The sequence below is a fragment of the Engystomops pustulosus genome, chromosome 6 (assembly GCF_040894005.1).
Source record: "Engystomops pustulosus chromosome 6, aEngPut4.maternal, whole genome shotgun sequence".
NCBI lineage: Eukaryota > Metazoa > Chordata > Amphibia > Anura > Leptodactylidae > Engystomops > Engystomops pustulosus.
The window spans coordinates 165,637,086-165,649,218 of NC_092416.1; the positions used below are offsets into that span (position 1 = coordinate 165,637,086).

General features: G+C 45.7%; 1 protein-coding gene across 4 annotated transcripts in view; it reads left to right on the forward strand.

The window, feature by feature from the left end:
• CHD6 (chromodomain helicase DNA binding protein 6) overlaps positions 1-12,133 on the forward strand; it is a 67,772-nt gene that overhangs the window by 47,473 nt on the left and 8,166 nt on the right. For 2 of the 4 annotated variants that reach the window (XM_072112217.1, XM_072112218.1), the window contains exons 27-37: positions 263-317; positions 968-1,025; positions 1,154-1,367; positions 2,662-2,870; positions 2,950-4,356; positions 6,059-6,106; positions 6,793-6,944; positions 7,805-8,008; positions 8,123-8,566; positions 9,350-9,532; positions 10,200-10,319. In XM_072112217.1, coding sequence (XP_071968318.1) covers positions 263-317; positions 968-1,025; positions 1,154-1,367; positions 2,662-2,870; positions 2,950-4,356; positions 6,059-6,106; positions 6,793-6,944; positions 7,805-8,008; positions 8,123-8,566; positions 9,350-9,532; positions 10,200-10,319 — 3,094 coding nt within the window. The remainder of the gene's footprint in view (positions 1-262; positions 318-967; positions 1,026-1,153; positions 1,368-2,661; positions 2,871-2,949; positions 4,357-6,058; positions 6,107-6,792; positions 6,945-7,804; positions 8,009-8,122; positions 8,567-9,349; positions 9,533-10,199; positions 10,320-12,133) is intronic. The other 2 variants (XM_072112220.1, XM_072112219.1) reach the window with 2 other exon arrangements.

A 12,133-nucleotide genomic window follows, 5' to 3' on the forward strand; every position in this document is an offset into this window, starting at 1 on the left:
AGTAGACCCCTGATACCCGGGCCCTGTCACCGTGCCTGGTACCCCAGATAAGTCCATACAAGGGAATTGGACTGATTTGCAGCACCAGACACAGACATATGTGTATGTATATTGCTGTGCATCCAACAAGCACCACAAAAGTCCAAAAGCTGCAATTTGTTGTAGCCTGAGTGTTTGGATCCTTAGTACGGACAGTCTGCTAAAAGTCCTGGAAAATCCCACTAAAAATGTTCTGATTGAACAAAATGTAATTTTTGTCTAGGAGCAGTGGAGAAAAGGAAGAGCACAATGAAAGTAAACAAGAAGGGCCACAAGAGGTAAGAATCCATGTCATGAAATTATTGGAAAAAGAACATAGAGGAACCGCAATTCTTTCTCAATACTGGACCCCAATTGCTACAGTATAACCATAAATTAAGGTTTGACCATCTGAATCCATCCTGATAAACCAGGGACATTACCCATAGATCCAGGCACTGTGACTGTGGTAATCTTCTTATATTTGTTATCCATGGCCGCCTTCCTTCTAATATAAACTTTTATAATTTATGCTAATGATCCAGAAGGGCTCTGGGGGCATTATCGTGTTGTAGCTTCACAGACTGTTACACTCTCTCCCCTTCCCCCATGCTCCCTCACCACTACCCCTCTCTCTGCCTGATGTAATCTTACACAGTGGGAGGGGGAAGTGCTGAGGGTGCAACGGAGACAGTGTAACAGCCTTTAAATCTGCAGCTCAAAGATGCTCTAGAAAAGCCCCGAGAGCCTTTTGGCTCATTAGCCAAATTAATTGTAAAAGTAGATATTAGAAGGCAGGAGGCCATGGATAACAAATATATGAAGGTTACCACAGTCACGGTGCCTGGATTTATGATTGTTTCGATGCTTGATTTCAATAGTATATTTCCTTTAAAAACTTGGTGATTACAATCTATTAAACCTGTCCTTCTTTATTTTTGGGTACCAGGCTGAAAAAAATCCTATAGTGAATAATGTGGAGCAAATAGATGAGGAGAGCAATCCAGGTGAGCATATAACCCGTGACACACGCATGCGCTGTTACATAGAGTCTATACCTAGCTATACATCCCTTGTGTTACATCTCCATATGTGTGGATCTGACTGCTGCTAATGTTTTCCATGTTGTCTGAAGCCCAGGATAGCCCTGAATCAGACAGATTGTTATGGCCTGTAGCGTCGGCACTGACAGCGAGACTCCGAAAACTCATTACCGTGTATCAGCGCTGCAATCGCAAGGAGCTGGCGCGTCCCGAGATCTTGGCTCCCGCTACACACAGCTATTGGCTACAGGAGGAAATGGTCCGGAGAGCGGAGATTGATCCAATTATAAAAGAGATGCAGAAGAGGTATTTTTATGCTAAGGGGATGCTAATTTATTCATGTGTTTACCACAGGTTTTCCACATCTAGTTTAGATATATATGGAGAGATTTATCAGAAGTGTTCCATGGGCAACCCAATCAACCCAATTTGACCTCAGACACTTCTCATAAATCTCCCCCATAGACTTATTCTGGGTTAGAAAGTCAAGTTGATCTGTCAACAGATTTTACCATTAAACTTTCCGCCAACTGAGGTAGGGTGTGAAATGTCCTTTCTAGACTTCCCTCTCATGTGAAATCTCATCCTTCTCATCATCGTCTCATCCAGCTATAAAACTTTCCTCCAAAGTCATGTGAAAATGAGCAGAGAAGATACTTATTTTGCTTGAGATGAGTCAAGTTTATAGGCTTCAGGGGGAGTATCACTTCTATGTTCAGTTCTATAGAACCTTGAAACATGTTTTAAGTTACAGATCCAGAGATAAGGACAGTTAACTACATTGGTGAAAATGTAAGATGCAGATAAAGATCCAATTTCCATCTATTTTCTTTTTTTACCTGCCCGTGTCTCGGGTTTTGTATCTCACAGAACCACAAGCCTAATGTGATCTAAAAGATTCTTTCTTTTAACCCCTTCACACACCACACTATTACGTCCTGGTTCTGTGGGGGGGAAGGGGTAGTATGGAGAGAGCTCATGGGCTGAGCTCTCTCTATACACGGTGGTTGTCGGCTGTATAACACAGCTGACACGTCCATGTAAGTGGCGCTAACCGCGACACCTAACAACTGCTGATGGGCACCATCTTGCAGTATATAGCATGTGCAATCAGACCCTGCAGGGTTAAAGTACCGTAGAGGGTCTAAAATAATAGTAAAAATAAAAATTTAACATTTAAGTTTAAATCATCCTCCAGTAATCGGTAAAAATCATAAACCTGTTAGGTATTGCCGCTTCCCAAAATGCCTGTTCTACTAAAACATAGAAAATATTATTCCCGTCCGTGAACACCGTAAAAGGAAAATTAGCTCCCAAATGTCGGAATCGCAACTTTTTCACCATTTTTCCATCCATGAATCTTTGAATTAAAAAAAGTCATATAAGCCCCAAATTGATAAAAATTACATTGTCAACGTGTCACACGAAAAATTACACATTACACAGGTCCGTACACAAAAGTGTGAAAAAGTTGTTGGCCTCAGAAATTGTCAAAATTACCTTTGGAGCGCAGAATGAAAGCCGTAGAAACTGGGCATAAAAGAAAAGTGTGTGTTGTGTGTGACTATTGTATCAATAAGACAAGTTTTTCACTTGGAAGGTGGACCAGAAGAGAACAAGCGGACTTCTACCGGACGGTGTCCTCTTTCGGAGTAATATATGACACCGACAAAAAGTCCTTTGACTGGTCGCAGTTTCGAGCTCTGTCCCGCCTGGATAAGAAGACTGACGAGAGCCTGGAGAAGTATTTCCACAGCTTTGTGGCCATGTGCAGAAACGTCTGTCGCCTCCCGCTCAGGAAGGATGATGGTGAGAAGATCCCGCACTACTTTTTATTGTCGGTGAAGACGACGTTTATATGTTCTTACTTTGTCCTCTCTTCTTTCAGGTTCAGCCGATCCCTCTCTCTTTTTGGACCCAATCACAGAGGAACGTGCAGCCAGGACCTTGTATCGTATTGAGCTTCTAAGGAAGGTCCGGGAGCAAGTGTTGAGGCATCCGCATCTCCACGAACGTCTGAAACTGTGCAGGCCAAGCCTGTATCTTCCGGTGTGGTGGGAATGTGGCAAACACGATAGAGACCTCTTAGTAGGGACGGCTAAACACGGACTGAGCCGTACAGATTACTACATCATGAACGACCCTCAGCTTTCCTTCTTGGACGCTTACAGAAATTATTCTCAGCATAAGAGAAACGGTGGTGAGAACACGTGTTGTCACTACCAAAAAGTTTATGACCCGTCTTCAGGTTGTCAACTGGAGAGGGCAAACGAGTCTGAAAAGACGGAAGCCAAGACGGAAATCAAGTCTGAAGCTGTGGACGAGCCAATCGACGGCCGAATGTGCAGTCCTCAGCGTCTCACCTGTGAAAATGTAATCATGTCCAATAGCCAAGATGAGTGTTCTCTCCCCGACGCCCTCATGTGTATGATGTACGATGAGAAGAGCGCTCTTCTACAAGCTAGCACGAGCGACCAGACCGCTCTCACATCAAGCTTCTTGGGTATGGAAAAAAGTGAGCCCACTGACTACTCCCTAAGTAAGACCAAAGGAGGTAATTCAACCCGAGAAGAACCCGTCTCTAGAGACTGCTTCCTCGGAAGCCACAGTCAGGAGTGTGATCCTTTAGAAGGACGAGATAGATTAGGCAAACCGTTCAACAGCAACGACACTCCTCTTAGTTTATCTACAGAGGACGAAGAGCAGCCGCATGCGCAGGGCATCGGGGAGAAGGACTCTAAGACGTTAAACGATAATCACTTCTGTACGAATCTTGATCAAACTGCTGAGCAGTCCTTGGGTCTAGAACTTGAGTTTCTTGACAAAACTTTTGAGGGACCTTCAAGTCTGGGCACTGAAGAAAAAAGTTGTGGTATAATTGGAGAAAGCCCTCGAAGCCCGATTTGTAATCTTCCAGTGGAGGATAAAGAGGATTGGGGGTCCGAACTGCAAGAAATTAAGGATGACCCCATTGTGAAATGGCACAAGGAGTTGGATGACATGAAGGAACTTCCCTTAGAAGAATGTGGTGATGAGCACAAAGCGAAAGATGGGTTGAAGCCAGAGGAGACCTGCTCTGCGCAACTCCTGGAGGATAAAGATTCTGCGGATTCTAAACACAAGACGGGAGAAATGCTCTCTGGACTCTTACAGCAAAATGCTGAGGATCTGAAAGTCAAAGACTCTGAGGAGAAACCAGTAGACTGCTCCATGTCTCTCCCTGAGGATGGAAACGTGAAGTTGGAGGTCTGCGAAGTGAAGAAAGAGAACATGGAGGAGGAGTGTGGTTGTAAGAGTAAGTGATGTCCCATCTTGTATTCATGTTGTCCTCTTCCATCTATTGAGTCATGAGTAGGGATGAGCGTCCACGAAACGCAATATTTGGGTCTGGCGTTCAAAGACGTTCAGGTTTGGGCCCAGGGTTCAGGCTCAAGATTCGCTGGTGACACGTGCAATCAGTGCTGCCACCGATGGCGAGTGTCAACCCTTTAAATGCTGCTGGTGGGTTTGCCAGCAGTATTTTGGGGGTTTACACACGTGATTGGCGCCTGCACCATTAGCCATGTGTTTAGGGACCCAAACCAAACTTATCATACCCAAATGGGACCGCTCATCACTTGTCATAAGTAGACACCACTAACTACTAAAGAGTGTCATCTGGTTCTTGGTGATAGTAAGATGCCCTATAGTATTGGGGATCGGTGCCCCTGGTGAATTGAGCAGTGGTACCCATGCCTGACCACCTCTCCATTCATTTATATAGGACTACTAAATATCTACATTACAGTAATCCTGAGGAGCAGAACACTCACTTAATGAGATCGCAGGGGGATCATGAAAAAAGTGTAATTAGTGCGACAACTCCTTCCTTTCTAATAGTCGGCCCATTAGTAGTGTTATGGTAACGCACCTACTTTCACCGTCATTATAAGATAGAAAGGAGGACACTGTGCTAGGGGTTGAACATCTTGTATCACTTATCTATAATAATAATCATTATTTATATAGTGCACACAGATTACGCAGCGCTGCACAGAGCTTGTCAAGACAGTTACAATGAACATTTCACTGTGCAAATGCAGTGTAATCTGCAGGCAGCATGTTATAGAGCAGGAGACGCTGAGCACATTGTACACAGCATTCGATCTGCAGGCAGCATGTTGTACAGCAGGAGGAGCTGAGCAGATTGTACATGGTGTCCTATCTGCAGGCAGCATGTTATAGAGCAGGAGGAGCTGAGCACATTGTACACAGCATTCGATCTGCAGGTAGCATGTTGTACAGCAGGAGGAGCTGAGCAGATTGTACATGGTGTCCTATCTGCAGGCAGCATGTTATAGAGCAGGAGGAGCTGAGCAGATTGTACATGGTGTCCTATCTGCAGCCAGCATGTTATAGAGCAGGAGGAGCTGAGCAGATTGTACATGGTGTCCTATCTGCAGCCAGCATGTTATAGAGCAGGAGGGGCTGAGCAGATTGTACATAGTGCCCTGTCTGCAGGCAGCATGTTATAGAGCAGGAGGAGCTGAGCAGATTGTACATAGTGTCCTATCTGCAGGCAGCATGTTATAAAGCAGGAGGAGCTGAGCAGATTGTACATAGTGTCCTATCTGTAGGCAGCATGTTATAGAGCAGGAGGAGCTGAGCAGATTGTACATAGTGCCCTGTCTGCAGGCAGCATGTTATACAGCAGGAGATGTTTGAGCAGGTTGTACATAGTGTCCTATCTGCAGCCAGCATGTTATAGAACAGGGGCGAGCTGAGCAGATGGTACATAGTCACATGAGGAAAAACAAAAGTTATGGTGGTAGTGGTGTCTTCTCATGCCTATGGCTGTGCCCGCATGTTGTGCCCGTGGCTCGTCACGTACTGTACATTGTCCGTGTTTCCTGGCATCCTGCATGCAGCCGGTGTTTGTGCCTGTACAAGATCTACTCTCAGCATCTGGACCCGGGTTTTTCTCTATTTTTTTTTCTTTCCTTTTTACCTGTCACAAGGAACCTCACAATATGGCAGAACGTGGATCTGGAAGTCTGAACCTGCAGGTTAGAGAGACAACTCTCCTAGGCCCAAGTAGAGCCTAGTGTTATTTAAAGGCCATCATCTGACCTTCACATAGAAAATCTGTGTCCTCATTGTAGTTTTTTCCTTGCTTTTTCTGAGTATTATTATTTGTGCTACATTTTATATGAACTTTTCATGCATTGCCTATTTAAGGAAATCTACCATTACAATCCATCCTGATAAACCAGGGACTTTACTCATAGATCCAGGCACCGGGACTGTGGTAATCTTCTTATATTTGTTATCCATGACCGCTTTCCTTCTAAAATCAACTTTTTAAATTATGCTAATGAGGGCGTAGGGCTCTGTTGGCATTACCAGAGCCCCTCCATGCTGTAACGTCACAGGCTGTTACACTGTGTAACCTCCCCCCTTCTTTCTCAGCATCCCCCCCCCCTGCCTGATGTAATCTCACTGCAGCGGCGGATGTTTCACCACACTGTGAGGGGGGGAGGTGTTCCTGCAAAGTGTAACAATATTTGAAGCTACAGCACAGAAGTGCTCTGGTAATGCCCTCAGAGCCTTTCAGGCTCATTAGCATAATTGTAAAAGTTGATTTTAGAAGGAAGAAGGCCATGGATAACAGATATAAGAAAAGCCATAAATATATAAGGGGTTGTTTTTTTTTTCCTGTGGTTTCATGCGCTTGTGTTTCTGTATCCTCTAGAGTTTCTGGAGAAGTATCCGGAAGAGGAGGCTAAAAGTTGCACATTATCTGCTGCTAAGGAAGGAGCGCAGGATTTTCAGGATGGCCGAGCCCCGACCATCGCTCAGCTGCTGCAGGAGAAAACCTTGTATTCATTTTCTGAGTGGCCTAAGGTGTTAAAAGCAAATCTCAATTTTGACTTTTCTTAGATCTACAAATCGATTTTTTTTTTTTTTTTTTTCCAATAATTTCTCTAAAGTGTTTTTCTTTTATTAAATTGAAAAAAAAAACAATATAGAAATTGATGGCATCAATAATTTAAAGGGGTTTGCATATTGTTTCCACAGTGAAAAGTTAGACAATTATCTGATATACTTTCTGTATCAATTCCTGACTGTTTTCTAGATCTCACTGATGCTTTACTGACCCAGCCTTTTCAATAGGCTTTTTTACACTTCAGTTTTTTTTTTCCACTGATCCAGTGTCGTGAGTGAACTCAAAAAGAGCTGGTTCTAAACTGATCAGTAAAAAAACCTAAAGTGTGAAAAAGCCCATTGAAAGGACTGGGTCAGTAAAGCATCAGTGACAAATCACAGAAGCCAGGAGGAGGAGAAACCCAATCTGTATGTGTCCATAAGCCAAAACGGGTTCAGTGAAAAATCACTGATGTGAAACCACCCTAAGGCTACATTCACACTACCGTTGCCCGCCGTACTGTAGCACGGCAAGCACACGGCAGTACCGGGAGAGGAGGAGGGGGAGAGCGCCGCTCACCCCTGCCCCTCTCCATAGGAATATATGGCGCACGGCTCCGTATTCCGGAGAAAGATAGGACATGTCTTTCTACGGTGTACGGAGCTGTAAAGTTCCGCATGTGTACTTCACCGTACCAATCCCATTGGCCACCATGCGCCCATTGCCGTCTATGGGGGATGTATACTGGCCGTATATAAGTCTCCCGTTCGGCAGTGTGAATGTAGCCTTAGGCTGTGTACATGATACGACCCCCATTAATCCTGTCCCTTTTCCGTAGGATCGTGTGATCATTAACCGGATAGACAATATCTGCCACTTGGTGCTGAAGGGGAAATGGCCGTCCTCCAGCCAGCAGTTTGAAGCCCAGTGTATGGTCCCATCGGTGCTGAATAGTAATGTGTGTCCAAGGAGCAGCTACAACTCTGCAGAAGCACAAAATCCAGCGTACAGCAATGGCTCCCCAGGGTCGCATGCGCAGAAGGTAAGCTCGGAGGCATGATGAGCCTTTGGGAGCTGCACCAGGTTCCTCCATGCTGTCTGTAGAGGTGACTACCTCCTCGTAATTAATGGCCGCTTTTCTATCTTTGCTTTACAGGAAACTTTCACCACCGCAGCGTTTTCGAACGAAGAACGCAAGCACAGGCGGCCATTCGAGTTTGATAGTGAGAGGACAGATGCCAAGCCGCGAGGTATGCAGCATCTGGGTACTCCACTCGGGAGAACCAGTGCAGCACTGAATGGCTGGAGAGAGACCGCCATGGAACTGTGTAGAGAGCAAGCCGCTGGAGGCAGCTCTAGCTACTCCATCAATAGCAGCACGCCCAAGATGGCCGCCATGTCCGGCTTGCAGAGTTCTTTGGGAATGGACTTGTCAGGAATCCTGCAGGCCGGCCTCATCCATCCTGTGACGGGGCAAATAGTCAATGGCAATTTGAGGAGAGATGAGTCTTCCCTCCGAAGGAGAAGAGGAAGAAGAAAAAATGTGGAAGGGATGGATCTGGTGTTTCTGAAAGACAGAGGCATGCATGCGGGAATTGTGGTAAGAGGACACCGCCATAATGACATCAGGGAGAACAATTTTGGTCCAAAATGTTGGGTGTTTAGGTTCGTTGTGCTTCAAGTTATCCAGTCTGAAGACCCTTATGGGACAGAGTAGAAGGGGACTTGGATTTAGTGAAAACTCTTTTCTTTCCTTTGTGGGGGATAAATGGTCCTGGTATCGGTATATTACTGTATTTTTCAGCCAATAAGACACACCCAAAATTTAGTCATCCAATTAATCCACTCGCTGGCACACAGCTCCGCCACGTCCACTCGCTGGCACACAGCTCCGCCACGTCCACTCGCTGGCACACAGCTCCGCCACGTCCACTCGCTGGCACACAGCTCCGCCACGTCCACTCGCTGGCACACAGCTCCGCCACGTCCACTCGCTGGCACACAGCTCCGCCACGTCCACTCGCTGGCACACAGCTCCGCCACGTCCACTCGCTGGCACACAGCTCCGCCACGTCCACTCGCTGGCACACAGCTCCGCCACGTCCAATTACTCTCTGTGTATAGAGGCCTTCTCTGTTCACTACGTAGCGCTCATTCAGAAGATAGAAGTGGAGAATAATCCCCTTCTTGAGGTATCCTGCTGTCTTGCAGTCGGAGGCACTCCATGCAGGAGCATAAAAAAACTGCATCACAATGTAATATGTCGCTGCAAATCTGGGACCTGCACCCCCCGAGAGTCAGAGGGCAGTCAAAGAGGGGTTGATATACCTGTTATAATGGATTGTTGTGGGTGAATTACACGCCCTCTTTTCTATTTATACAGGGGCTACGTGAGGATCCTACTCCCCTGAGCTCCGCACTTACTGACGGCTCTGTCACTTCTCCTTCACACTCCTCGGCCACATCAACCAAGACACAACCCGAGAAGGTCATTCCTAACAAAAGCCTCCTGGAGTGGCTCCGCCAACAGTCAGACTGCACAATAGACATACCAACCTACGCCGGGGTAAGTACATAACATTTGTCGTCGTATTCAGAGTACTTCCGCACCGTGTCAGGAAGAATATTGAAGAGTACTTCCTACAATTTCCATAGGACTGATTTGTGTATTACTTTCATTACTTAGGCTCAGTAGTTCCTTTGCTATCCTCCTCAGTTTAGTTCAACAAAGCAGCAGCCTTTGGTTTCTTATCTCTGTGAGTCAATATATTGGGGGTCATTTACTAAGTGCCCTATTTGCGGTTTCCCGACGTGTTACCCGAATATTTCCGATTTGCGCCGATTTTTTTTTTTACCTGAATTGCCCCGGGACTTTGGCGCACGCTATCGGATTGTGGCGCATCGGCGCTGGCATGCACGCGACGGAAATCGGGGGGCATGGGCGAAATTCTTCAGATTTCAAGTGCTGGACGGAGGGGGTACTTCTACCTGCTCACTCTAGATGGAGACCATGTGATGCTGCTTCCTGTAGCTAGCAGGAGACCCTTGTGTCTGTGCAGCTCTAGTCTCCTACACAGAATAGGGATGCACTGTGTTATAAACTCTTCACTCCTTTGCAGCCCCCGCTCCTTGGAAACTAACTTCTCAGCAGAAAATTTATAAGAATGTCAATAAATAAGATGCCCAGTATTTGCTAGAAGAAACCATTCATTAAACTCCCAAATGTCTTACAGAGTTATTCAGATAAACCCAAACCAAGGCGTCCGCGGTGCAAAGAACCTAGTAAAGCAGACATTAGCATTCTGACTGGTGAAGAGAGGATCCCGGGTGCTAACAAAGACGCAGGACGAAGGGTACGATAACTTATTCAGAATAATGTTATGTCCTTAAAGGAAGTCTACCACCAGGATGAAGGATTGTAAACCAAGTACACTGATATACTAACGTTTGCCCCCTCTAGCAGGATCTATTTTAAGCTTCCTATGCCCTTGTTTTTATGAAAAAAAGGCTTTAAAAATATGCAAATGATCCTGAGGGGCTCCAAGCCCTATTAGCACCTATGAAGCCCTGAGCCCCTCAAGCTCATTTGCATAACTTTTAAAGCATTTTTTCGTAAAAACCAGAAGCTAGGAGAAGAGCAGATCCTGCCAGAGGGGGCACACACCAGTATGTCAGTGTGCTTGGTTTACAATCCTTCATCCTGGTGGTAGATGTTCTTTAATGTTCTCTTCTAAAAACTTTAAATAGCTGGTCTGCTTTGGGCCTTTATGACTGAGCAGAATTTTTTGTATGATGAACACTTCCACGAGTATTCCTGGTAGATCCCCATAGGTTTTGTATTTTCAGATTTAGTCATCCAAAAAAGCAAAAATATAATTTATACCAGTTAAAAATTCCCTATTGGTCATACACAAGCACAGCACACACAACTTTTAAAGATCCATTACTTCACACACACACAAGGAGGAAGCCACACTTTCCTCGGCATTTGTTCACTTGAGAAAGGGGTAGAACACCCCGAAACGCGTTGTGTTTTAAAGACCTTGAATAAAAACTTTTAGTATACTCACCTCTGTGTGCGCCATCCTTTTGGACCCCAACAATAGAAAACACACACACACACACACACACACACAAAATCTGTGTGCGCTATATAAATAAAGAATTATTATTATTACACACACACACACACTGCTATAGACACACACACTGCTATAGACACACACACACACACACACACTGCTATAGACACACACACACACACACACACACACTGCTATAGACACACACACACACTGCTATAGACACACACACACACACACACACACACACACACACACACACACACACACACACACAGACACACACACACACACACACTGCTATAGACACACACACACACTGCTATAGACACACACACACACACAGACACACACACACACACACTGCTATAGACACACACACACACAGACACACACACACACACACTGCTATAGACACACACACACACACACACACACACACTGCTATAGACACACACACACACACACACACACACACACACACTGCTATAGACACACACACACACACACACACACACACACACACACACACACACACACTGCTATAGACACACACACACACACACACACACACACTGCTATAGACACACACACACACACACACACACTGCTATAGACACACACACACACACACACACACTGCTATAGACACACACACACACACACACACACACTGCTATAGACACACACACACACACACACACACTGCTATAGACACACACACACACACACACACACACTGCTATAGACACACACACACACACACACACACACACTGCTATAGACACACACACACACACACACACACACACTGCTATAGACACACACACACACACACACACACACACACACACACACACACACACACACACACTGCTATAGACACACACAGGACACAAACACAGCTCTTCTGTGTTCTAGCCTCACCTTTCTCTCTGGCGCCATCTCCAGGCAGCATGAAAGGGTTACAGGACCTTGCAGTAATCCAGGAGGCATATGATCAGTCACATGGCTTCTGACATCACTCCAGGTCCTGCGGCAATAGTGTTGGAACAGCAGGGTGAGGTAGAGCTGTGCAGAGGCTC